General features: G+C 48.3%; 1 protein-coding gene across 2 annotated transcripts in view; it reads right to left on the bottom strand.

Moving 5' to 3' along the window:
• LOC126990811 (neurogenic locus Notch protein-like) overlaps nt 1-25113 on the bottom strand; it is a 154823-nt gene that overhangs the window by 28191 nt on the left and 101519 nt on the right. The window contains exon 1 of one of the 2 annotated variants that reach the window (XM_050849459.1): nt 23242-24150. The exons of the other annotated variant lie outside the window; for it this stretch is intronic. Within the exon in view, the coding sequence (XP_050705416.1) occupies nt 23242-23243 (2 nt within the window). The 5' untranslated portion in view covers nt 23244-24150. Of the gene's footprint in view, nt 1-23241; nt 24151-25113 lie in introns of those variants that run through there. 2 annotated transcript variants of the gene reach the window in all.

Here is a 25113-nt window from a genome sequence, read left to right as displayed (position 1 = left end):
ACTAACCTGTACCACTGTTGACAGGCCGTGTGTGTGTGTGTGTGTGTGTGTGTGTGTGTGTGTGTGTCGGGCTTGATCCGCCGGTACTCGACGCACACCTTCACACACACACTCCATCTATGCACAACATGCTCTGTGGTGTGTCAGGTAGTGTCACCTCCCCTCCCCCCCACACAACGGAATGTCTTATTGGGCCTCGCCACCGCTCGTAAGCCTCCCACGAACCCATCATCACTCCTGCTGAACAAGTGAAGGAGGACAACCTGCTGAGATGAGATGTGCTGCGTCTCGCTCCAAGGCTTGGCCACAACCCCGCGCCTCGCCACACACGCTCACTACCTACCGAGCGTTGAAAATACCTGAGTGTACCTTCAGTGTGTGCACGAGTCTTGCGAATGTCACTTGAAGGTTAGTTGTGTTTCCTTCCCATAACAAAACCCTTCAAATCCAACAACACAAACAAATCGTCACCCTCATGAAATATCCGCCTAAGTCATTTTCCAGCGATTTCCAGGTTTTTCTCTACATCAATTTTTCAACATGCGACTGACATTTTTGTACAGTCGCCTTCGTCATTCAGGGTTTGAGTGTTCTAGAATAAGCCTTTTCGTTTCTGCCTAAATCTTAAGCCAAATGAGATAATGACAATTCTTTTCTAATTTCCTGTAAAGTAGAAAATAATGACTTAAGCGGTTTGTTTACGAAGGTGCAATATTATAATTCATATCTGCGACATTTCTGAGGCACGAGGTTATGGGTCGTATTACAAGACATTTCGCTGCCCAAGAACACCTATTTGACAAGGCTTTCCTAGGAGTTGTGGGCATTTCCAGGAGTAGTTTCATGACCCTGGTGGTAGTGTGACCCTTCCTCTGTACCGTGAACCTGAAGAAACACTCATTAGAACCCGACTGACCCCCTCTTTGACCTTTAGAAATAGCTGATGTTAGGAGCGAGCGTCTTAAAATACCGACCTATGTGTGTGTGTATCTTATGATGACCAAACCTTCCATTGCTCCGACGGTGACATTCTCTCCTTCCCGGCTGCGTCATTTCTAAGGCAAGAAGCATAACAATAATGATGTCTGGGCGAGCATACCTGAGAAGTGACACACACCTGCATGCCTTATGATCTCCCTTGAAATATCGACACTTCGACTTAATTATCGTACTCAGAGCATTGTATTCATGTTTCCAGGGCACAAAACTATCTTAGCCACACCGACAAGGATATCTAGTGTTGAAACCGTAAAGTATCAATGTTTTTTTTTTATATTTATGTGTCAGAAACGCTGCTTATACCTCAGTCCACCGCTCATCGTTTATCATAGTTTAATTAAGGTGATAATCTCCTCTCATACACTCCTCGCTGACTTGCATAAATTTGCAGTATTTTTTTTATGTTAGAGAAAGTGAAGCAGCTTAGGGGCAAGAAACAAAAAATAATAAAAAAAGGCCCACTAATCACTGCTCCTATTAAGAAAGTAGATATGAGAGGCCAACAGAGAGGTCAGTTTCTAGTTAACATTGTAAGAAGTAGTGTTTGTATTAGCATTCAATATAATTACATGGAGTCTAACATCCTAAACCTGAGCTTGTAAGTGGAACAACGCGACTTACAACACACAAACCCTTCCACCTGGGTCTCGGTAAAGCAATCCTCCACTCTCATTCTTTCGCCTTGTAAGAATGAACAGCCCAATACCAACACAACGGAGTCCAATTCCTTTTCCACACCCTTGCAAGACTAAGCAGGGGGTTCCGATACCTTTCCACCTGGGTCTCGGTAACCCAATCCTCCACTCTCATTCTTTCGCCTTGTAAGAATGAACACCCAATGCCAATCACAACGGAGTCCAATTCCTTCACACCTTTGCAAGACTAGGCAGGGGGATCCAATACTCTTTCCACCTGGGTCTCGGTAAAGCAATCCTCCACTCTCATTCTTTCGCCTTGTAAGAATGAACAGCCCGATCCCAATCACAACGGAGTCCAATTCCTTCTCCACACCCTTGCAAGACTAGGCAGGGGGATTCGATACTCTTTCCACCTGGGTCTCGGTAAACCAATCCTCCACTCTCATTCTTTCGCCTTGTAAGAATGAACAGCCCAATCCCAATCACAACGGAGTCCAATTCCTTCTCCACACCCTTGCAAGACTAGGCAGGGGGATTCGCTACCTCTCCACCTGGGTCTCGGTAAACCAATCCTCCACTTGACGATATATACCAGCATACGCGTAACCGAGAGCCCTTCAAGGTGAGATGCAAGTGTCAAACAGCCCCCGGCACTTTATCAGGCCCCAGTGCACGCCCTTACTGCCAACACACACGACCGGTACGTGAGCACTATCCGCAAGTGATCAGCGCGCAGGGGAAGGCCATCAGCGAGGTGCGTGTGCGTGTCGTAAACTACTGAACCCAACACCTGAATGAGAGAATACCTGTGTGTGCTGAGGGTGAGAGGACACAGGGAGGAAAGTGAGATATAAAGTGCAAAAAGATACAAGTGAATGAGGATACCAGGCTGTCCGCGGATGCCTAGAGGTGTTAAAGGATAGAGGAGAAAAAAATAGGTTACATAATGCATATAGACACCTGTGAGTGAATACCTGTGTGTGCTGAGGGTGAGAGGATACAGGGAGGAAAGTGAGATATAAAGTACAAAAAGATACAAGTGAATGAGGATACCAGGCTGTCCGCGGATGCCTAGAGGTGTTAAAGGATAGAGGAGAAAAAAATAGGTTACATAATGCATAAAGACACCTGTGAATGGAGATACCTGGCTGTCAGTGGATGTCCAGCAGGTGTGAGATGACGATGAAAGAAGGCTCACTGAAGATAATGGACAATATAGTACAAACAGACACTTGTGAATGAAGGTACCTGGCTCTAAATGGATACCTAGCAGATGTATGTTGAGATTAAAAGATGTCTCAGAGAAGAAAATGAATTGAACAGTGCAAAAAGACACCTGGAAATTGGGATACCTGTCTGAAAGTGATTGTCTGGCAGGTAAACGATGAACGAGGAGAGTGATCAAGAGGCACAGGGAAGAAAATATGGTAAGTAAAGGAAAGGGAGAGAAGGATAGTGTCAAGGAAGGAATAAGTTAGCGATGGAAGGTTGAGTAAGGAGACTGAAGGAAATATATTGAAGATGGGAATGAGATGCGAAATGAGTTACAGGGAAGACAATATGGTAAGTAAAGGAGAGGAAGAGAAGGATATAGACAAGAAAGGAATTAGAAAGCGATGGAAGGTTGAGGAAGGAGACTGTAGGAAAAATATTAAAGATGGAAATGAGATACGAAATAGTTATTGGGAAGAAAATATGATACGTAAAGGAAAGGAATAGAAGGAAATAGACAAGAAAGAGAGAAAATAAGGTAAGTAAAGGAAAGAAAGAGAAGGAAATAGACAAGAAAGGAATTAGAAAGCGATGGAAGGTTGAGGAAGGAGACTGAAGGAAATATACTGAAGATGGAAATGAGATACGAAATGAGTTACAGGGAAGAAAATATGATACGTAAAGGAAAGGAATAGAAGGAAATAGACAAGGAGAGAAAATAAGGTTAGTAAAGGAAAGGAAGAGAAGGATATAGACAAGAAAGAGATTAAGTAAGCGATGTAAGCTATTGATGGGTGCAGGAAGGGGTCAGAGGGAATAAATAAGGTTAAGTGTATAGAGAGAGAAGGAAAAATATTCAAGACGGGAATGAGATAGGAGATAATTCACAGCTATAGAGAAAAAGTTGTGGTATAATAATGTAAAGAAAAAAAGCGAATAATGAAGAGGAGAAAGTCGAGGAGGAGAATAGACAAGATAAAAGCTCAGGGAGGGAAGGAAAAAAGATAGAGGAGGAAAAGAGAAGAGGCAGCGAGGGACAGAGACAGAGATAGGAAAATAATGGTACGTTAGGTATATGAAAAAGGACATCGATAAAAGGAGGAAAATACAGGAATAGGACAAGCTGGAAAATACAAAAGGGAGAGATATATTGAAGGAAAAAAGAAAGGAAAGGAAAATGAAGGGAGTATGAAGAATAGAAGTAAGATAGTTAGATAAAGAAAGGAAGACATCAATGGCATATACTATAAAAAAAAAGAAGATAAAATAAATTGAGGTGATAAATTGATGCAGAAGACGAAGAGGCGATAAAGCAGACACATCAATTAAAGGAAGAAGAAGAAGAAGAAAAGCAAGGAAGCCAATGACCCGCGGTAGCCAATCAACGACCAGACAACAATAAAAAAACGACATAAACAACGACGAGATAAACAGCAATGACATGGCTGTAAAGAATGAAAACGAAAAGCCTCCCAAACAAAACCAGAAATATTTACGACGTGCTTAATAAACGCTCTCTCTCTCTCTCTCTCTCTCTCTCTCTCTCTCTCTCTCTCTCTCTCTCTCTCTCTCATGATGCCTCAGGACAGACTCAGCAGCCGACTCTGTGCTGACTCCTGACTCTTGCTGATTGTGTGTGTGTGTGTGTGTGTGTGTGTGTGTGTGTGTGTGTGTGTGTGTGTGTGTGTGTGTTAAAGACAGATACAGATAGACATAGATAGATAGATAGATAGATAGATAGATAGAGAGAGAGAGAGAGAGAGAGAGAGAGAGAGAGAGAGAGAGAGAGCACCACAGCCGGTTCTGCCACATTCCCACAGCGCCGCCTCGGTCTCTGCTCCATTAGTGACGAGCCTCTAATAGGCGTGTGATGGGCCGCCCCCGCCGCCCTAGCTCGATGTGCACGATAAGTCACTCCCCTCCACAGCCTCGCCGCCCCCCGCCCCCCAGTGAACGCGTCAGTCTTCCCTGCGAGGCGCCAATCAGCTCCTTGGTAACCGTCTCCAGGAGCCAATCCTCGGTTTTTGCCGCCAGCCAATCACCAGGTGATCCCGAGGTGACTTCCGTTCCCACAGCGCGCGGCGGTGGGAGCCACACACCCCGCGCCTCCTCCTCCTCCTCTTCCACACTGATGCTGCGTGCCGCCCCCTTTCCCCCCCATCCTGACGCCCTCACACCCCAGCGCCGCTCCCTCCCACGCCTGCCTCAACACCTGAGTGACACACACACACACACACACACACACACACACACACACACACACTGTCACACGTTTTGTCCACCTCCTCCTTCCCCCCCCTCTCCCCTCTTCTGTCAAGTGACCATTCTCCGGTGATCGCTTCAGGCACTACCCCCCCCCCCCCCCAGGCCGCGGCAGGGTTGGGGGGGACGCCTCGCGGCTGCCTGAGCAAGAAGTAATGACTCTCGGACAGCCACACACCAGCACCGATGAGATCACATTCCTCGCCTTATTGGCGGGTCGTGTGGCAGCACCAGATAGGCCTCACCACAACCACCACGTCGGGGGCTGGGGGCGCCGCGCCAGGCAGGGGGTGCCACCCCCATTCCGGCTCGGTCAGGCGGCTGAGACGGGTCTCGGTGCTGGTTTCTCACACACTTGAGGAAACTTGCCGCCGCCGTAAAACTAATAAGGGCAAGGTGTCTGGGCTGTCTCCTAAACATGCGGTGATCGCTGGTTCTTGCAGACAACGACCTTTCGCCGCGCTATCTGTTACGGCCGGGCGAGTTTTTGCGGGCAGGAACCTCCGCGGCGAGCGGGACCTGTGGCCGCGCGGCCGCCTTCCTGCCGATAAGTGCGCCTTGCTTGGTACTGGCGCGCCGGCGAGTTCTTGCAGGGCCGATGTGGGCAACGATACAGGCGAGGCCAAGGCTGCCGCGGAGGCAGCAGCAGCAGCAGCTCCTCGGGCTCGGGGTCACATCCGCGCCGGCTGAGGGATTGTGGCCAGCGGCTCGGGCAGCGGCGCCACCGTTGCTTTGTACACACGCTGAGGCCTCTCCCGCTTGGCCGCGGTCGAGATTCTGCTACTGAGGAGGAGGGTCAGGCTGAGGACAGGCCGCTGCTGGCAGCCTCAGGGACCTGCGGGGCAGTGCTTGCCGGGCCTCCAGCGGTACGGGAGCGCCCCCGGGCCACGCTGGGAGCCTCTGGGAACACTGTGGGCGAGAGCGTCCCAGCAGCAGAAGCAGCATTGCATTACATTGATGCTGTAATCACACCTCGACGCTACACGAAGCTTTCCCGCCGAGCACGACGGAAGGAATGCATAGCATCAGCAGGGGAGGGGGGGGAGAGAGACTCCCTCAGGCCCACTTGTCTTCTGCTCCCACGGAAGCAATGCAGATCTCTCTCTCTCTCTCTCTCTCTCTCTCTCTCTCACACACACACACACACACACACACACACACACACAGCTGGGGTGGCCAGGTGACGGCCGGCATGTGTCCTGGCGAGGGTCGCCTCGCCGGACAGGTGTTCCCAGGCTGGCGGGGACGCGTGCCTGCGCCAGCCCGTCCAGGAGCCCGACAGCAGTAGCGGGGCGGCTGACGGCACGGGTATCACGCAGGGGACGCCCCCCCAGCTCCCCAACACGTGGTAACACATGATCGTAGATACAGCTGACTGGGAGACGTCAAGACGGCTCGGGGCAGCTGGGCGAGGGCGAGGGTGACGGGCAGCGAGGGTGTGCTCAGGGGCGTCAGGTGTGCCCCGCCCCCCCTCACCCCGCCAGGCTCACAATGGCTCATCACCGCCGCACGCCCTCGCTCCCTCAGCCACACTCGCCCTCGCTCCCCACTCCAGCCAGGATAAAAAAGTCGCACTGACTCGGGGCGACAAAAGGTGATTATTGATTGGCGACTCATGACAAAAGTGAAGCCATTAAGCCGCCGCACTTTATAACGTCCACGCTGGAGGCTGCCCGCAGATGGACCGCCGCCCTGCCCGCCGATCAATAGTCAAGTGGCGAGAACACCGACTGAAACACGGAGGGCGAGCACTGACAGGAGGGAGACACAGATAACGACTTGGTGACGGATGCGACCAAGAGGGGAAGGAGAACGAATATGCGTACGAAAAGAGATAAGGTGAAGAGGATTAACCGAGTGAGAGACAACAAAAAAGACCCAAAATATGTATAAATAAAAGGAAACATTGAAACACGAAGAATTATGAATGAAGGAAGAGGCTAAAAGGTAAGGTAGAGGTGGGTGCATAGGCTATGGCTGCGCGTGGCTGCGGTGCACATCTCCGTCACATAACTATAAATAAAAACGACTGATAAACGAAAATGAGAACCAAAGAATAAAAAGAGAAAAATAAAACCAGCTCGTGGAAAGGACACAGTAAGGACAAGGAAGAAAAAACAGTGACTCATAACCTTGAAGAACCGACTGAAGACAAACAGATAACAAACACGGAGACCTTGATTGGCGCGCATCAACTCGACACACCCAAACAGATGGACAACGGCGGCGAGCCCTGTGGCGGACGGGAGCGTGACAGCCCAAACCCAAGGCCACGGAGACGGCTGAGGGAGTGGACGAGGCAGCAGAAGATGAAGAATACAAAGTAGTGAGCAATAAAGGAAGGAAAATAGATACAAGCACATATATAAACAAGAGAATATATAGATGGAAACGCAAGAGTAGACGGAGACGGCTGAGGGAGTGGACGAGGCGGCAGAAGATGAAGAACACAAAGTAGTGAACAATAAAGGAAGGAAAATAGATACAAGCACATATATAAACAAGAGAATATATAGATGGAAACACAAGAGTAGCTAATGGTAGAAGGATAAAGGGATAACAGGACAATGATTAGAGACGGAGGAAGAGGAGGAGGAAAAGGAGATAGACAAGAAGTAGGAAGAGAAGGAGGAGGAGGAGAACCACAGCGAACTCATTACAACTTCACAGCAACACAGAACAAGAAGAACAGCACAACACAACCTCCCACAGCAAAACGGAACGGGCGAACTCCAACGAGAGGAAAGGAAGAGCCAGACGAGACGACACACAGAAGCGATAAACACCAAGACAAGAAATGACACGAGAAAAGGTAAGGTGAAGAGAGGGAGAGAGGGAGCGAGGGAAGGAAGGGTCACACAACAAACAAGCGATACACAGCGAGGGAGCGAGGGAAGGAAGGGTCACACTATAAACAGGAGCCATAAACAAGACGAGGGGTGACACAAAAAAGGAAAGGTGAGGTCAGAAGTGGAAAGGAGTATCTATTGCTCACGATCATCAAATATATGCAGAGATTGTAAGGGAATTAACGAAGTGCCGGCTGTGAAAGTCAACGGCGAAGGTGGTAGTGATGATTCCTCGGCGATAATGAGATGTTAATGAGATGGAAGGCGATAATGAGGCGGTGCAAAATAAAAGTGAATGGAAATGAAGTTGCGTTATGTTATTTATTAGGCACGATAAAGAAGTCCAGTGCAGATTTTGGGTAAGTGAAGAAATAATCGTTAATGTTATCGAATGTTTTTAATAGGTACAAGTTTTGATTTTTTTTTTTTTTTTAGAACAAAGGAGACAGCTCAAGGGCACAAAAATAGGAAATAATAAAAAGCCCGCTACTCGCTGCTCCTATAAAAATAATGAAAAGAGGTCAATTATACAAGTACTTAACGGGTACAAGTTTTGATTCTCTGTAATAATAAAAGAAAAATACTCGTTATACAAATACTTAACGGGTACGAGTTTTGCTGCTCTGTAATAATAAATGAAAAATACTCGTTATACAAATACTTAACGGGTACGAGTTTTGAATCTATGTAATAATAAATAAACAAATACTCGTTATGAAGAAGAAAGATAGACAAAATATAAACAAATACAAGTTATGCAAAGATAAAAAAATATTGACAAGATTAATGAAAGATAATATTGACAACAAGATAAATGGAAAAGAAAATACAGGTTATGCCAAAATGGGTTAAAGTTAATAGAGGGAAACTTAATGGTTCTCCGTGATGGCGAGTGAGCAAATACACGTCAAGTAAAAAAAAGATAACAGAGGAAAGTGATGATTGAACGTGATAAGTAAACAAAATATACACGAGTTATGCAAAAAAGTTGATGAATCCAAAAAAGAACGCAAGTGATAAATTGACAAAATACAAGTTACGCAAAAAGTTAATAGAAAACAAAATACAAGTTACGCAAAAAGTTAATAGAAAACAAAATACAAGTTACGCAAAAAGTTAATAGAAAACAAAATACAAGTTACGCAAAAAGTTAATAGAAAACAAAATACAAGTTACGCAAAAAGTTAATAGAAAACAAAATACAAGTTACGCAAAAAGTTAATAAAAAACAAAATACAAGTTACGCAAAAAGTTAATAGAAAACAAAATACAAGTTACGCAAAAAGTTAATAGCAAAAAGCGTTGATTCAAAACGATTATGAGAACCTGAATACAATAACACTTCCTGAACATAAAAAGAAATAACAAGAAAATCTGCAAATCACGAACAAAATAACCACATACCAAATACAGTAAAAAAAGGGAAAAGAGAAAGTATTGGTGAAAGGCGATAAAGAGACATTAATTGATAAAAGGTCAAATTTTCTGGGGCATTGGAGACGAGATATGCGAGATGGAGATCACACACACACACACACACACTGGAAGGGAGGAAGGAGGGAAGGAAGGTAGGTTGAAAGGAAGAAAAGCAGGTAGGTTTGAAGGAAGGAAGGAAGGAGGGAAGGAAGGAAGGAAGGCAGGTAGGTTTGTAGGAAGGAAGGAAGGAGGGAAGGAAGGAATGTAGGTGGAAAGGAAGGAAAGCAGGTAGGTTTGAAGGAAGGAAGGAAGGAAGGAAGGAAGGAGAGAAAAAATATATAGAAAACAAGAAAGAGGAAAATAAGGAAGGAAAGAAGAAACCAGTCAGGAAAAAAGGAAGGAAGGAATAACACACACACACACACACACACACACACACACACACACACACACACACACACACAGACTAATTGGGTGTCGGGGCCGTGTAAGTTAAGCAAGAGACAAGCGATTAATAAACCATCAAACACAAAGACCAGTAACAAAGCAGCAATTACAGACGCGGTCGTAAAGCACAGGTGACAGACGAGCAATCAATAAGCAATACAGAGACAGGTGAGAGTGACGACAGCCGTGGAGCCAGTCAATCACGAGTTCCGAGGTGATGTAATATATATTTGTGTGTGGATAGGAAGAAAGGGCACTGAAGCCGCGTTCCCAGATTATCGTATTCACCACATTGTATTTATACTTTTTAAGCCTCAAACTCTCGTACCTACACAGATAACGAGAGAGTATTAAAGTTAGCGTTGAAACTGTTATTCATTGATGTTTCTTTGTTTGTTTTTGCTTTAGATATCAGTCGGAAACTACGAAAATGCAATACGGTGTGTACGATAATTTTGGAACGCTGAACTGAAGCCGCATTCTCAGACACTTGCAACACTCACGTCATCTATTTCCAGAGGCCGAAAAGGAGATTAATAGGGTCTGCATGAGTGCTTTTGAAGGTTCACGGTATAGAAGATGTCTCATGGGAAAAAATTCTCCGGATGTAAAGGAAGTATGGAAGACATTTAAACATAAGAACATAAGAACATTCCATTCCCCCACCACCCTATTACTAAACCAATGCTTGCCTATATCTCTCCTAAATCTATACTTTTCTAATTTAAATCCATTACTGCGTGTTCTATCCTGCTGGCTAATTCTCAGTACTTTCCTTATATCGCCTTTGTTGTAACCCTTGACCCATTTGAATACTTCTATCAGATCACCCCGCACTCTTCGTCTTTCTAGTGGAGGGAAAGTTTCGTTTAGTCGGCGCAACATCTGTGGTCAAATGCCTTAGTGAAGGGAACGCGATTTCAACAAAAGAACACAAGATCGTAAAATAACACTTTCACCTTTGAGATAAAAAGACGATATAGCCTCAAGTGATGTTCTATACCGTCCCTATCGAAAAAACACGTAATAAAATGTCACTCTTACGACGAAAAGATAAAGAAACAGACGGAAAGATGTGAATTGTGTGGAGTTCTTCGCTCAGCATCAAATTATATCATTCAAGATTGTGAATATTTAGAAATTAACTGAAATAACTTACGTGGTTGTGAGAGAAACTTGTCCCCCTCAACCCCCTAACTCTCTCTCTCTCTCTCTCTCTCTCTCTCTCTCTCTCTCTCTGACACCCCTTTCCGCCCCCTCCCCTCCTTCCCTCTCCCTACCTCACCTGCCCTTCTCTCACACACCTGTCAGCCCGGTCCTACACCCCCCCACCTCCTTAATTACCCCCTCCCCCTCACCCCTTACCCCCCGCCCCTCTTACTTGCCCTAACCATGCCCCTCAGACCGGCTCTCAACACTCCCTTCTTCCCCTCCTCCCCAAGCCGCAGAGAAGAGGAGGAGGAGGAGGAGGAGGAGGAGGGAAGGCATCCAGCTCCTCTTCCTCCACTCTCTCCTGCTGACCTCCGCAGAGTGATGTGATGTGCAGGTCTCAGGCAACAAGGCAGTACAGGTGAGGCAACACACGAACACACGCACACACACGCATAACAACACACGGAGGAGTAAGACAAACAGCGACTGGTTGCACATCAATTCGGGTCAACAAAGGGACAGGAAATGAAGAAATAAATAATAGGCGCCTGTCTATATATATCTAAGTGCGCAGATAGAATGGGAGAGGAGCGAGGAACTGGGAGGTGACGAGGGGAGTGAAAGCTATTAAGGATTGAAGACGAGGAGGAAAATGAGGGAGGAAAATGACGGGAAAGAAAAAATGAGAATAAAATGAAGAAGAAAAAGACGGTGACGGAAAGAAAAGGGGAGAGAGGAAAATGAGAAAGCTATTAACGGATTGAAGACGAGGAGGAAAATGAGGGAGGAAAATGACGGGAAAGAAAAAATGAGAACAAAATGAAGAAGAAAAACACGGTGACGAAAAGAAAAGGGGAGAGAGGAAAATGAGAAAGCTATTAACGGATTGAAGAAGACGAGGAGGAAAATGAGGGAGGAAAATGACGGGAAAGAAAAAATGAGAACAAAATGAAGAAGAAAAAGAAAGGAAGAGGGAAAGAAAAGGGGAGAGAGAGGAAAATAAGAAAGAAAGCTATTAACGAATTCAAGAAGACAACGAGGAGGAAAATGAGGCAGGCAAATGACGGGAAAGAAAAAATGAAAATAAAATGAAGAAGAAAAAGACGGTGACGGAAAGAAAAGGGGAGAGAGGAAAATAAGAAAGCTATTAACGGATTGAAGACGAGGAGGAAAATGACGGGAAAGAAAAAAATGAGAATAAAATGAAGAAGAAAAAGAAAGGAAGGGAAAGAAAAGGGGAGAGAGGAAAATAAGAAAGGTATTTACGGATTCAAGAAGACAAGGAGGAGGAAAATGAGGGAGGAAAATGACGGGAAAGAAAAAAATTAAAATAAAATGAAGAAAAAGACAGGGAGGGAAAGAAAAGGGGAGAGAGGAAAATAAGAAAGGTATTTACGGATTGAAGAAGACGAGGAGGAAAATGAGGGAGGAAAATGACGGGAAAAAAAGATGAAAAATAAAATGAATTGCAAAAAGAGATGGAAGGAAAGAAAAGGCGAGGGAGGAAAATGACGATAAAAAGAAGATGAAAAATAAAATGAATTGCAAAAAGAGAAGGAGGGAAAGAAAAGCGAGGGAGGAAGAACGAAACAAATGGAGATAAAGGAAACAAAACAAAACACATAAAAGAAAGGAGAAAGGAAGGAAGGAAAGAAGAAGAGGAAGAAAAAAAAATTTAGAGGAAAAAGAGAAGGGAAGAGAGGAAAGAAAGAACAAATGAAAGAAGGGGAAAGAAGGGAACGGAAAGAAGGGAAGAGAGGGAAGGGGAGGAAAAGAAGAAGGAAAGATGAAAAGAAGGAGAAAGGAGAAAGAAGGACAAGAAGACATGAAGAAAGAGAACAGGTAATACAGAGACGATGAGGAAGAAAAAAGAGGAAGAGGAGGAGGAGGAGGAGGAGGAGGAAGAACAAGCGATACAATAATGAAGAAAAAAGAGAAGAAAAGTTGAGGGAGAAGAAAATATGGTATAAAGATGAAGGAGAAAAAGAAGAAAAGTGAAGAAAGACAAAGGCGAGAAAGAGAGAACAAGTAATATTAAGATAAAAAAAAAAGAAGAAAAAGAAGAAAAGGTCAGGGAGGAAAACAAGTAAGACAAAGAAGAAAAAAAGAATAGGTGAAGAAAAACGAGTGTTATAAAGAAGAAAATTAAGAGGAAATATTGAAGAAAAGTGAAGAAAAACATATCAAAGAAGACAATGGAGAGGAAATATATAAGAAAAGAGAAGAAAAACATTAAAATGAAGAGAAAATATATAAGAAAAGAGAAGAAAAACATTATAAAGAAGAAAATCAAAAGGAAATATATAAGAAAAAGGGAAGAAAAACATAAAAAGAAGAAAATTAAAAGGAAATAGATAAGAAAAGGGAAGAAAAACATTAAAAAGAAGAAAATGAAGAGGAAATATTGAAGAAAAGGGAAGAAAAACATTAAAAAGAAGACAATGAAGAGGAAATATTGAAGAAAAGTGAAGAAAAACATTAAAAAGAAGAAAATGAAGAGAAAATATATAAGAAAAGATAAGAAAAACATTAATAAGAAGACAAAGAAGAGAAAATATATGAAGAAAGGAAGAAAAATAAGTTGTATGAAGATGAAAAAGAAATGTAGGAGATGAGGAAGAGGAGGAAGAACAGAAAGGTGACCAGCACTTTATCACCTCTCTCTCTCTCTCTCTCTCTCCCTAAATAAATTGCAAGCGACATTTCAATTTCATCTCATCCTGACTAACTTGTTTAGGGCGCGCGGAAGGCAGACAGACAGACAGACAGACAGTGTGTGTGTGTGTGTGTGTGTGTGTGTGTGTGTGTGTGTGTGTGTGTGTGTGTGTGTGTGTGTGTGTGTTTAACGGAGAAAAAAAAATATAGGTAGATAATGGATAGATAGAGATAAAGAAAGAGAAACACATTAGTGGCTTCGCCCCGCCCCGCCCCGCCCTGGGTACATCATAGTCTCCGTGATCCGTCGAAGGGAGGGAGGGGCACGGGGCGTCCTATTATGGATGAGCGGTGCGGGGGAGAGGAATGAGAGGGGAGGGATGGGGTGAGTGAAATGAGTGGGGTGGGATGGGGTGCAAAGGAAGGGGGAGAGGGGAGCTGAGAGGAGTAAGATTGGGTGCATAGAAGAGGCGGAGGTGAGAGGGGTGGGATGGGGTGCTTAGGAAAGGGGAAAAGGGGGGAATGGGTGGGGTGACGTGGTGTGCAAAAAAGGATGGAGGGGGCTGGAGGGGGGTGAGAGATGGACATGGTGGGGGGCATATGAAGGGGGAGGGGAGGTCGTAAGGGGAGGGGAGTGGGGGTGGGGGTGATGGGAAGGGAGGGAGGGGGTGCATGAGGCGTGGGGGGAGGGCGGGCGGGCGTGGAGTAGAGTGGGCGTGGGGCAGTTTCACAAGGCCGCGTGTCTCCCCACCCCCCCGCCCCCCTTCACCCCACTTCCCCACCCCCTCCCCATCCCCCATCCATCCGTGAGTCACTAAGTCGGTTCCACTCCCCACTTTCACCCATATTTCACTCTCCTCCCCCTCCCCCTCCCCCTCCTCCTCTCCCCGCCAGCTACAAGCCCTCATTCACTCACTCATCTCCCCCTTCCCTTCCCCCTACACACTCATCTCTCATCTCCCCTCCCACCCCACTCTCTCTCTCTCTCTCTCATTCTACATTGTATATCTCCCTCCCCTATTCTCCATTTCATTCCCATCCCTTCCCTTCCTTCCTTTCTCTTCCCTCCTTCCTTCCTTTCTTTCCCTTCCCTTCCCTCCCTTTCCACCTCCTCCTCCTCTTCCTCTCACCTGTTACCCACTCAGCTTTTTCTTGCTGTCTAATTTCTCTTTTTCTCTCCCTCCTCTACTTCTTCACTCCTTTCTCTTCCTCTTGTCTTCCTCCTCCTCCTCCTCCTCCTCCTCCTCTTACACACCCAACCTTTTCCTATTTTCTTCTCTTTCGTTTCCGTTCTCATTGTTTCTTCCCTCCTAACTCCTCTCTTCTTCCACTCCAAACACCTCCTCCTCCTCCTCCTCCTTCTCCCTCTCTCCTTATTACTCCCTGTCTCCCATTACACTTCCACTCCACTCTACTCCCTCCCACCTTTCTCCCTTACACTCCCGCGCCATAACTTTGCCTCCTCACCTTACACCCAACCTGCCCACCCTACCCACCTACCCTCTGCCCTGCCCTTCTCTTCCCTTCACCCTTCTCAATTTTCGTCTCTCTCTCTTCCTTTCTTCTTCTTATTTTCATTATCTTCATCATTTTGTTATTATTACTTCTATTTATATTATCCTCTTCTTCCTCCTCCTCCTCCTCTCCTCCTCCTCCTCCTCATCATCATCATCATCATCATCTTTTTTTTCCTCCTTTCTCCCTCCCTTTTTCATCCCTCCTTTCTGTTTTTCTTCCTCTTTTACTCCCTATTAATTGTTCTTCCTCCCCCTCCTCCTCCTCCTCCTCCCCCCCCTAACCACATCCTACCCCAAGACTCATCCTGCCCGCCGCATGAACACCTGCTGGGAGGATGTCCATCGGGGAACTGATTAGGACGGGGACGGGGCAGGACGGGGCATGGCATGGCGGGGGTGGGGCGGAGTGCTGAGGGGCTTCGATAGGCGTGACTGAGTATCTCGCTGCAGGCTCCAACACCCCTGACAGACTTCCAGCGTGGGGGGACGGGGTGTGGGGGGTGTGGGGGGAGGTGTTCAGGCTGTCTTTAAGTTGTCTGTTTACCTGTCTTTCATCCCCCTGTCCACCTGTGCCTCTGTTCCTTCAGCCTTCCTTGCGCCGCTGCCCACCTGAACCACTGGCGGGGGAGGGAGGCCTACACACAGCACCCAGCCGGCCGCGCGCTGACGAGACCAAGAGCTTCAAGATATTAACAAGATATCAGCAAGCCTTTCCTCCTCCACTGCCCCGCTGGCCTCCCCTTCTATGCCCTGGCCCACTCTCCTCTACACACCTCGCATGCCACCTCCTCTGCCCATGGATAACCCGCAGTGCCCCGCCATGCCCGCCTCTCCCTCCCCTGAGTGCCATCATGGCCCCCAGTGCCGGGTGTGACAAGACACCGTTGACATCCATCTTTCACGCTGGCTGTCTTCGCACGCCAATACGTGAGAACGGTTCGCCCGCACCTTGTTTGTTCGCTGCCGGGTACAAGTCACTGGCGTTCCCATGCTGGCCCTGGCCCTGGCCCTGGCCCTGGCGGCGCCCCACACTGTGAGGAATGCTGAACGTCAGCGTAACAAGTGAAGACAGGCGAAGCTGCCCGCACCACGTGACGAGGAGCTGGTCGTCTCAGACCAGTGTTTCTGGTCCCGACACTGACAAGGGCGTCAGCACCGTCGCTGACACGGCCCGTCACGGCGTGTCCACCTAGTGACGAAAACACACGACAAACACACGACACTCAACATCAGTCGCTCATCGGCCAGACTTGCCGCGGCGGGTCACGGGCACCGCGGGGCGGGGCATAACCCATTTTTCTCCGCTATAACCAGGCCGGGGCGGGGCAGGGTTGGCACCGGGGGCAGCAGCCTCCGAGGCTCCCGCTGCGCGCCGCGGAACATGAGAGCGTGAGAACAAGGCAACAAGGCAGGCTGAGGGAGGCCTATTGGCCCTGTCATCACCCCCCACCTCCCAGCCCCGACCCGCGGCGGCAAGTCGCTCACGTTTCATAAGCCGTGGTGCACTGGCCGGCGGGGCCGCCTCCGTCAGTGCCGTAAGACGCGGGGCGGGGCGGGGCGGCACAGGTGGTGGGAGGAGCGTGGGAGCGGCCCCGCACCCATCAATCACCCGCGACAACACACAAACACGCCACTCAGGTTCCAGAGCCGAGCTGAATAACAATAAACAAGGAGCGTGTCGGGGGGCGGCGCCCTCCACCACGCGGCTGGCCGCGACCCCTGCCCCGAGGAGCGTTGCCCTGACCGGGGCGCCGCACCCCCCCACGCACCACACTTCCCGTAACGCGAGTGTTCCCGCCGCCCCAAAACACGACAAAGAACGCTCACAAAAACATTCATTGTTTACATGGTTCGCGGAGCGGCTCAAGAGGACGGCGAGGCCCCGCCCCGCCTGGCGTCACCACAGGGCGGGGTGGACACCCCGTGACCCCACACACCTGCTGGGGAGGCACTCACCCCACCCATGCTAGGTGCCACACACACGCTGTCTGATCTGCACACACACACACACACACACACACACACACACACACACACACACACACACAGTATCATCATCGCAAGTAACTAAACACGACACTTAAAAAGTCCAGCCAAGCGAGCGACAACCAACGGGCGGCCACGCAACAGTACAGCAACAGTACATTAGCAGGAGGAGGAGGAGGAGGAGGAGGAGGTTGGTAAGAGCAGAGATGTAATGAGATACTGAGCAAGAGAGACGAAGAAGAGGAGCGGAAGGAGGAGAGCGAGAGCAAGGGCGATGGTAAGGGGACTGACACACACACACACACACACACACACACACACACACACACACACACACACACACACACTCAAGGCCTTGCAAAGTGGCACCATGTGTGTCGTCAGTGGCACCGACGGTATGTGGCACTCCAAGCCCTCTCCCTCTCCCTGGTCCTCTCTCTCCCTCCCTCTCCCCGCCCGTGGCCCGCATAACGAACGCTCTTTTCAACCTCAACAAAAGAAAAAAAATTGCCCGCGCTGCAGAAATGGAGGGAAAATCTTTACAGTGGAGATATCTGTGGAGTGGAGAGGGAGGGAGGGAGGAAGAGAGGGGGAGAGAGGAGGAAAGAGAAGAGATTTTTGTGGCGATTAAAATGAGGTGAGAATGAAGGTGGCGGGGCAGGAGGCGAAAGGGTAGCGTGGGGGGGGGTATGCGATGGTGGGGTGCGTGGTTGGGTGAGGGGTGAAAGGTGCGGGGGAGGGCAGTGTGGTGTTGGGTGAAGGGTGACAGGGTAGGTAGGAAAAGGATGTCAATGGTAGTAGGGTGAGGGTGTGAATGGTGGAGTGGGGTGCGTGGATGGGTGAGAGATGAGGGGTGAGGGCACTGAATTGTGAGGGTGGTGGCGTGAGCGGGCAAGACGCAGGACAAGTGCAGCGGGTGTCGGGTGTCGGGGGCAGAGGGTGGCTGGCGGGCTGGCTGGCGGGCGCTGCGGGACCCCCTCAGAGGGCTCACTTACCCCACTGGGCCGCCTCTCAGTCGCCCCACGCCCCCACTGACTGACTGGCTGAAGGGCTGACGGAGGGGCGGCGTGACTGGGCCTCTGTTCACCTGCCCGCCAGATGGAGTGCTGGACTAAGTGACTGGCTGACGGAACGCGTAAACACAAACAAGCTAACTCAAAACTCGATTCTCCTTCAACTCGAGTGTACGAATTAAGAGCGACACACGTGACAAGCTGACTTACTGAAGCTTAACGGAAAAACGACGAAAATAAACCGACTTATAAAATCTTAAGCTAAAAACACGAATAGATATACAAACCTTAACGAAAAACACGTCTAAAAGAAACTCACATAAAACCTTAACTAATAATACGCAGAAAATAAACCGACTAGTAAAATCTTAAGCTAAAAACACGAATTGATAAACAAACCTTAACGAAAAACACGTGTAAAAGAAACTCACATAAAACCTTAACTAATAATACGCAGAAAATAAACCGACTAATAAAATCTTAAACTAAAAACACGAATAGATATACAAACCTTAACGAAAAACACGTCTAAAAGAAACTCACATAAAACCTTAACTAATAATACACAGAAAATAAACCGACTAATAAAATCTTAAACTAAAAACACGAATAGATATACAAACCTTAACGAAAAACACGTGTAAAAGAAACTCACATAAAACCTTAACTAATAAAACGCCAGAAAATTAACGGACTTATAAAATGTAGAAGATCACATCGAAAATAAACTGACATAAATCCTTAACGAAAAACACGCCTATAGTTAAACCGAGTTATAAAACCTTCACGACAAACGCATCCTGAAATATACTGACAAAACCTTAACGAAAATAAACCAACTTAAACCTTAAATATAAAAAACAACAACGATTCAGGAGTAGGCAAGGAAGAAACACAAAACCCATTCAACTCAAATTTATCTCGAAGCACAAGACAACTAAACCAAATGACAAAACTAACAAAACCTCAACGAAAATAAACCAACTTAAACCTTAAATATAAAAAACAACAACAACGATTCAGAAGTAGGCAAGGAAGAAACACAAAACCCATTCAACTCAAATTTATCTCGAAGCACAAGACAACTAAACCAAATGACAAAACTGAACGAAAATAAACCAACTTAAACCTTAAATAAAAAAACGACAACAACGATTCAGTAGTAAAATAGAAGACTTAAGGCAAGGAAGACAAGCAAAACCCATTCAAATTAAATTCATCTCGAAGCACAACCAAATGAATGTCCGAACTCAAACCAAAACACAACCTCACCTGATCTCACCGCCCCACACCTTCCTCACCCAGTACAGTTAGTCACCCCAGCACACCTCCTCCCCAACGTAACATTCACCTCCGTCACACCTTCTTCCCCCTACACCTGTCCCCCTATCAGCCTCTTTAAACACCTTGACACCCCTTTCATTAACCTCCATACCCACACTTACCTGACCCAGTACAGTTAAGTTAGCCCAGTACACCTACTCCCCCACGTACATTCTCCACCTCCCTCATACCTGCCCACCCCATATCAGCCTTCTTACACATCTTTGCACCCCCTTCATTACCATCCCAATCGCACCTGTTATTAGCGTCACACCTACATGGGCTATACAGTTAGTTACACACACACACACACACACACACACACACAAGACCCTGAATAAACAGCTGTCTCAAAACGTCACTTGTTGTTGGTTAGGTGTGTAATTAATTCTTGTTGTTGTTCTCCCTGATATCGCATTAACTGACCTCTCATTACGAAGCCCTTGTTTTTGCTTTGCTTTACTGCTGTTGTTGTTGTTTTGAGTAGTCGTTCTGTATGTGTTCGTGTTGGTATGAGTGGTAGTAGTAGTAATAGTAGTAGTGGTAGAAGTAGAAGTAATTGTTGTAGTGGTAGTAATAGTAGTAGAAGTAGCAGTAGTTGTTGTTCTCGTTATCTCTCTCTTTTTTTTTTTTACAACAAAGGAGGCAGCTCAAGGGCACACAAAAAAAGAAAACAATAATAAAAAAAAAAGCCCGCTACTCGCTGCTCCTAAAAAAGAAACAAAAGAGGTGGTTTTGGTGGTGGTGGTGGTTTTGTTGTTCTTGTGTTGTATGTTACTAGCTGGTCGTTGCAGTCTTTCATCCTCGTCTGAACAACCTCATTCATAAATCTCAGAATGGCGTGGGACGAGGATTTTTAAGAGTACGAAAATAAAAAATAAAACAAAAATCTACACCTTAATATCACACAATCACTGCAAACTGTTCCCATCTCTTGCCAGTGTCTACCTCTACCAGTCTCTCCAAAACTATATCTACAGTTTATATATTTTCTCCCTTAACAAAATATATATATCCTTGTTTCTTCACTTTCTCGTATGTAAACTATTAATATTTCTCTCTGTTCTCTCTTGCCAGTGTTTGAACCTTTCCCAGCCTCTCCATTACTACATCTACAGCTAATATATCTTCCTCAACAAAAATATATATACCGGTTTCTTCACACGATTATGCAAACTATTTCTCTATTCATTACTGCATCCGTCTCTCAATCTTTCCCAGCCTCTCCGTTACTATATATACCGTTTACATTATATTCTTTTTCCTCGGCAGCTGTGAAGGAAGTCGAGAGAAGTTCCCATTTTTCCTCAGCAGCTGTGAAGGAAGCCAAGAGAATTTCCTATGGTGGTGCAGACTGGTAGGGCGCCTCTCTGTATCCAAGGCAACCCGATAGCCTTTCTCCGGCATTCCCAGCGTGAAAGCCTACGCCCTCGCCCTTACTCTTAGCCTTGCCGTCCATGTACAGCCATAACCGATACATTACAGCTCCCAATACGCGGACACACACCCCGAATGGAAGATGATACCTCCTCTCTTTGAACCTAACAATCTCTCTCTGTCTCTCTGTCTCTCTCTCTCTCTCTCACTCTCTCTCTCTCTCTCTCTCTCTCACCTCCTCCTTCCTCTTTCTTCCTTTTTCTACTTCCTCCTCCTTCCTCCCTCCTCTCTCCTACTTTCTTCTTCTTCTTCTTCTTTTTCTCCTCTTTCTGCATTCTTCCTCCTCCTCCCATTCTCAAATTCTCCTTATCCTATTTCCATTTCTTCCTTCTAATTCATTGTTTTCTTCCCTACTCCTTTCTCATCTGTCCATTTCTACTTCTTTCTCTCTTTCCACTCTTCCTTCTTCAATCTTTCCTTTCATTCTTCCCCCCCTCCTCTCCTCTTCTTCCTCTCCATCCATTCACAACACTACTAGAACAAGCTGACTGATAGAAGCTCAACCTATATACACAGAAAATGCAATCTGACACCTCTTCAATCTCTCTCGGATCCCCCATATTCAAGTACCGTTAACTGATCCTCTTTAACGCAGCGCAAATGAGATAGAAACAAGACCCTCAAACAGTCTCTCTCTACGTCTCTCTCTCTCAATCAGGTCGGTTTTCTCATATGCTTCCGCTTCTCACATCAACGAATTCCAAAAGCCGAAAAGGATATTAGTCGGGTTCTAATGAGTGCTGTTTCAGGTTCACGGTACAGAGGAAGGGTCGCCTTACCACCAGGGCCATAAAAGTACCCGTGGAAATGCTCGGAGATGCTCGTATACGAAAGCCTTGTGAAATGTGTGTTTAAGAATTAGCAACTCTTATCAACGAACGTCCTGCACAGCTGTTTCGTTCCTCTTCTCCACACATGAACGCTAACGCAATCTCTTCATTACGTCTTAAATTAGTGATCTCTTCGCTATAACGACTTGCCCGACATGCGCCCGAAGATAAGAGTGTTTCTGTTCCGCGTCGATTTAAGGTGTTGTGTTTCCGGCGGTGAAGTTGTATTACGATGTTTGTGTTTCTGATAGCGTTGGTGGTGGTGGTGGCGGTGGTGGTGGGAGGGAAGAAAAGGCAAGGGGAGGGAAAATAAAGGGAAGAAAAGGGAAAGGGAGGGAAAATAAAGGAAAGAAAATTCAAAGGGAGGGAAAATTAAGGGAGGAAAAGGGAAAGGGAGGAGAGAGAGAGAGAGAGAGAGAGAGAGAGAGAGAGAGAGAGAGAGAGAGAGAGAGAGAGAGAGAGAGAGAGAGAGAGAGAGAGAGAGAGAGAGAGAGAGAGAGAGAGAGAGAGAGAGAGAGCAGGGGGGGGGGGGGGATGGGTACAGCTTCCTGCTCGCGGGTTGAGATCTTGAGGCGATAATATGCTGCTCTTGGGACGCGGCCATTAAGGTGATGGACAGATTGGCGAGGAGGAGGAGGAGGAGGAGGAGGAGGAGGAGGAGGAGGAGGAGGAGGAGGAGGAGGTGATTGAGTAAGAGGGATGAGTGGGAATACAAAAAAGAAGAAGAAGAAGAAGAGGAAGAAGAAGAGGAGGAGGAGGAGGAGGTCAGTGGAGGGAGATTGAGTAAGAGGGATGCAAAGTAAGAAGAAGAAAAAGAGGAGGAGGAGGAGGAGGAGGAGGAGGAGGAGGAAATTGTGATAGTTGAGAAGTAAGAGATTGAATGAGGAAAAAGGGATGAGTGGAAATGCGAGACGAGGAAGAGGAGGAAGAAAAAGAAGAAGAAGAAGAAGAAGAAGAAGAAGAAGAAGAAGAAGAGGAGGAGGAGGAGGAGGGACGCACAAGGGAGTATATTTGAGACGAAGCAACAGCTGAAGAAGGAAAAAAAGGAAGAAAAAGTAGACATGGAAGGAAATGGGTTAACTTAGGAGGAGGAGGAGGAGGAGGAGGAGGAGGAGGAGGAGGAGGAGGAGGAGGGGTGCTGTGCCCGGCTGTCACAACACTCCGTCTCAAGTTACCCACAATACTGCTCTACCCAGCCCGTCTCCTCCTCCTCCTCCTCCTCCTCCTCCTCCTCCTCCAACAGGTGGCGTCGCATCAACTGGCGTAACAGGGACGGCAAAACGACAAGGCGACACCAACGACGAGGTTCCCAGAGCAATAATAATAATAATAATAATAATAATAATAATAATAATAATAATAATAATAATAATAATAATAATAATAATAATAATAATAATAACAATAATATGTGGTTGTAAATAAACAAAACAAGTCCACATTCACAACGCTAAAACCTTCACAAAGGGAACATTATACTTCCTAACATCTTTCTTTAAGCTTACATTTTTTGGGTGTCTGTTTGTAGTTTTAGTAGCAGTAGTAGTAGTAGTAGTAGGGGGGGGGGGCAGCGCCACCATCGTCATCGACAGCCTCGCCCCGCCGCCCCCAGCGTCGCCGCGGGTCGGCTCCCACGAGGCGCCGCGGCTCGGCGTCTTCCCAGCGACGCGATCGTCCGGATTTCCTGCCCGATAAGTCCCGGAGCTTCCTCCTATCCCGCCCCGCCGTGCCCCGCTCTGCCCCGCCGGTACGAAGGAAGACCTATTCCGGCGCCCCACCCCGTCCTACCAATATGCAGGTGTCCCCGCGCCCGTCAGCTGTGGCTTCCCCCGCCCAGGACGCAGGTGCCGCCGCTCCGACATGGAGGAATCACTTTGCACCGCGGCCCGGCCTCCGCCCCGCCCCGCCCCGTTGGTGATAGGCGAGAATAAATTACCGGCGGGGCGGCACGACTGGTCCTCCCAGGGCGGGGCGCCGTCACGCCGTCAGATGCTGCCCGATAGCATACATTAGCAGGGGCGGCCACGACCAGCCCGGCACAGGCCGCGGCCCCATTACTGAATGACTGCCGCCGACGGCCACGGGCACGGCCATCCCGCGCCAGGAGAGACGAGAGGCGGCATTAATGGTCATGCCTCTAGTCGTCTACTGCTACCACCGCCACACCACCATCGGTTCAGCCGGGCCCCGCGCCCTTCACCCGCCGTGCACCACCTCGTCCCCGCGGCCGCTGCTCCCAGTCGAGATGAACGCCCCCTTCAAAGGGCCGCGTCGGAGCCTCCGCGTCGCGGCCGGGGCTCGGCCAGTCAGCGGACGGCGCGGCCTGCGGGTGCGGGGCGGCGGTGAATGGGCGGGCCGGGCCTGAATGGCCGCAACGAGCCTCGTAGAGCCACTCAGCCGTGCGGGAAGCGGCTCATCCCGACCCTTATTTTCCACTTGGCACTGATTGGTCGAGGAGCAGTGACTACCCCCCCCCCCCCCCAGGGAGGCGGACAACACCTGGCGGGGTGACGCAGCTCCCCCCCCCTCCCCCCCAGCCAACCCTTTTTGTCCCCTTCTGGAAAGCCATAGACGAGGTGTTTACCAAGACTAGGACCTCACCCCCCCCCCCCCCGCCCCTCGGCGAGACGGCCGCGACAACAGCCCCGGGGCAGGACGGGGGTGGCCGGGGGTTTAGAGTGGCGTGGACCGCGGGAGCGGGTGACACCTCCGCCTTGGTGCCCCGTGGCCGCCCGTCGCCGCTCACCCCGACACAAAGAACTATTACTTGACACACAGAAAAAGTTGCCAGGTCGGGACGGGACAAGCGCCGGCGCGGCCGCTGCCGGACCGGCCTCGGCGCGTCCCGGGGCGCGGCTGAATGGCCGCTGACAGCCGCGTCACGCCCGCTGAAGGGCCGCCTTTTGATGCCCCTAATAAGAACACTTCGGACCCGCGGGTCACGGCTGCGGCGTGCCGGTGACCTTCACTGTCGTCACAGCGCCCCGGTCCTTTGTCCTCCACACCTGTGGTCGCCCTCCGCCCCTCCCTCCTCCCCCGCCACCCTCACTCCTCAAGTCGACCACTTCCCTCCCTCCCTTCCTCTCTGGCTGACCACTTTTCACAAAGGTTTCGCTCACTCTTCCCTCCCTCCCTCCCTCCTCCCCTTCACTCTTTACTGCAGTCCATCCATGTACCCTCTCCCCTGCCCAGCCCCGCACCCTTCTCCCCGCCGGGATGCACAGCCCCAGAGGTGCCCCGGCACTGTTGGGTAAGGAGCCGCGGCTGCCCCCGCCAGCCGTCCCCAGCCGCGCGACAACATGTTCAGCAGTGTTGCTCCCCGCCAGGTGGTCGCAGCGACGCCCCGCCGCTGTCACCTCGCCCCCACGCCTCGCACC

This window comes from Eriocheir sinensis, chromosome 6 (genome assembly GCF_024679095.1).
Source record: "Eriocheir sinensis breed Jianghai 21 chromosome 6, ASM2467909v1, whole genome shotgun sequence".
Lineage (NCBI taxonomy): Eukaryota > Metazoa > Arthropoda > Malacostraca > Decapoda > Varunidae > Eriocheir > Eriocheir sinensis.
The sequence above is the reverse complement of the archived record's forward strand: the minus strand, read 5'-3'. Positions and strand labels throughout refer to the sequence as shown.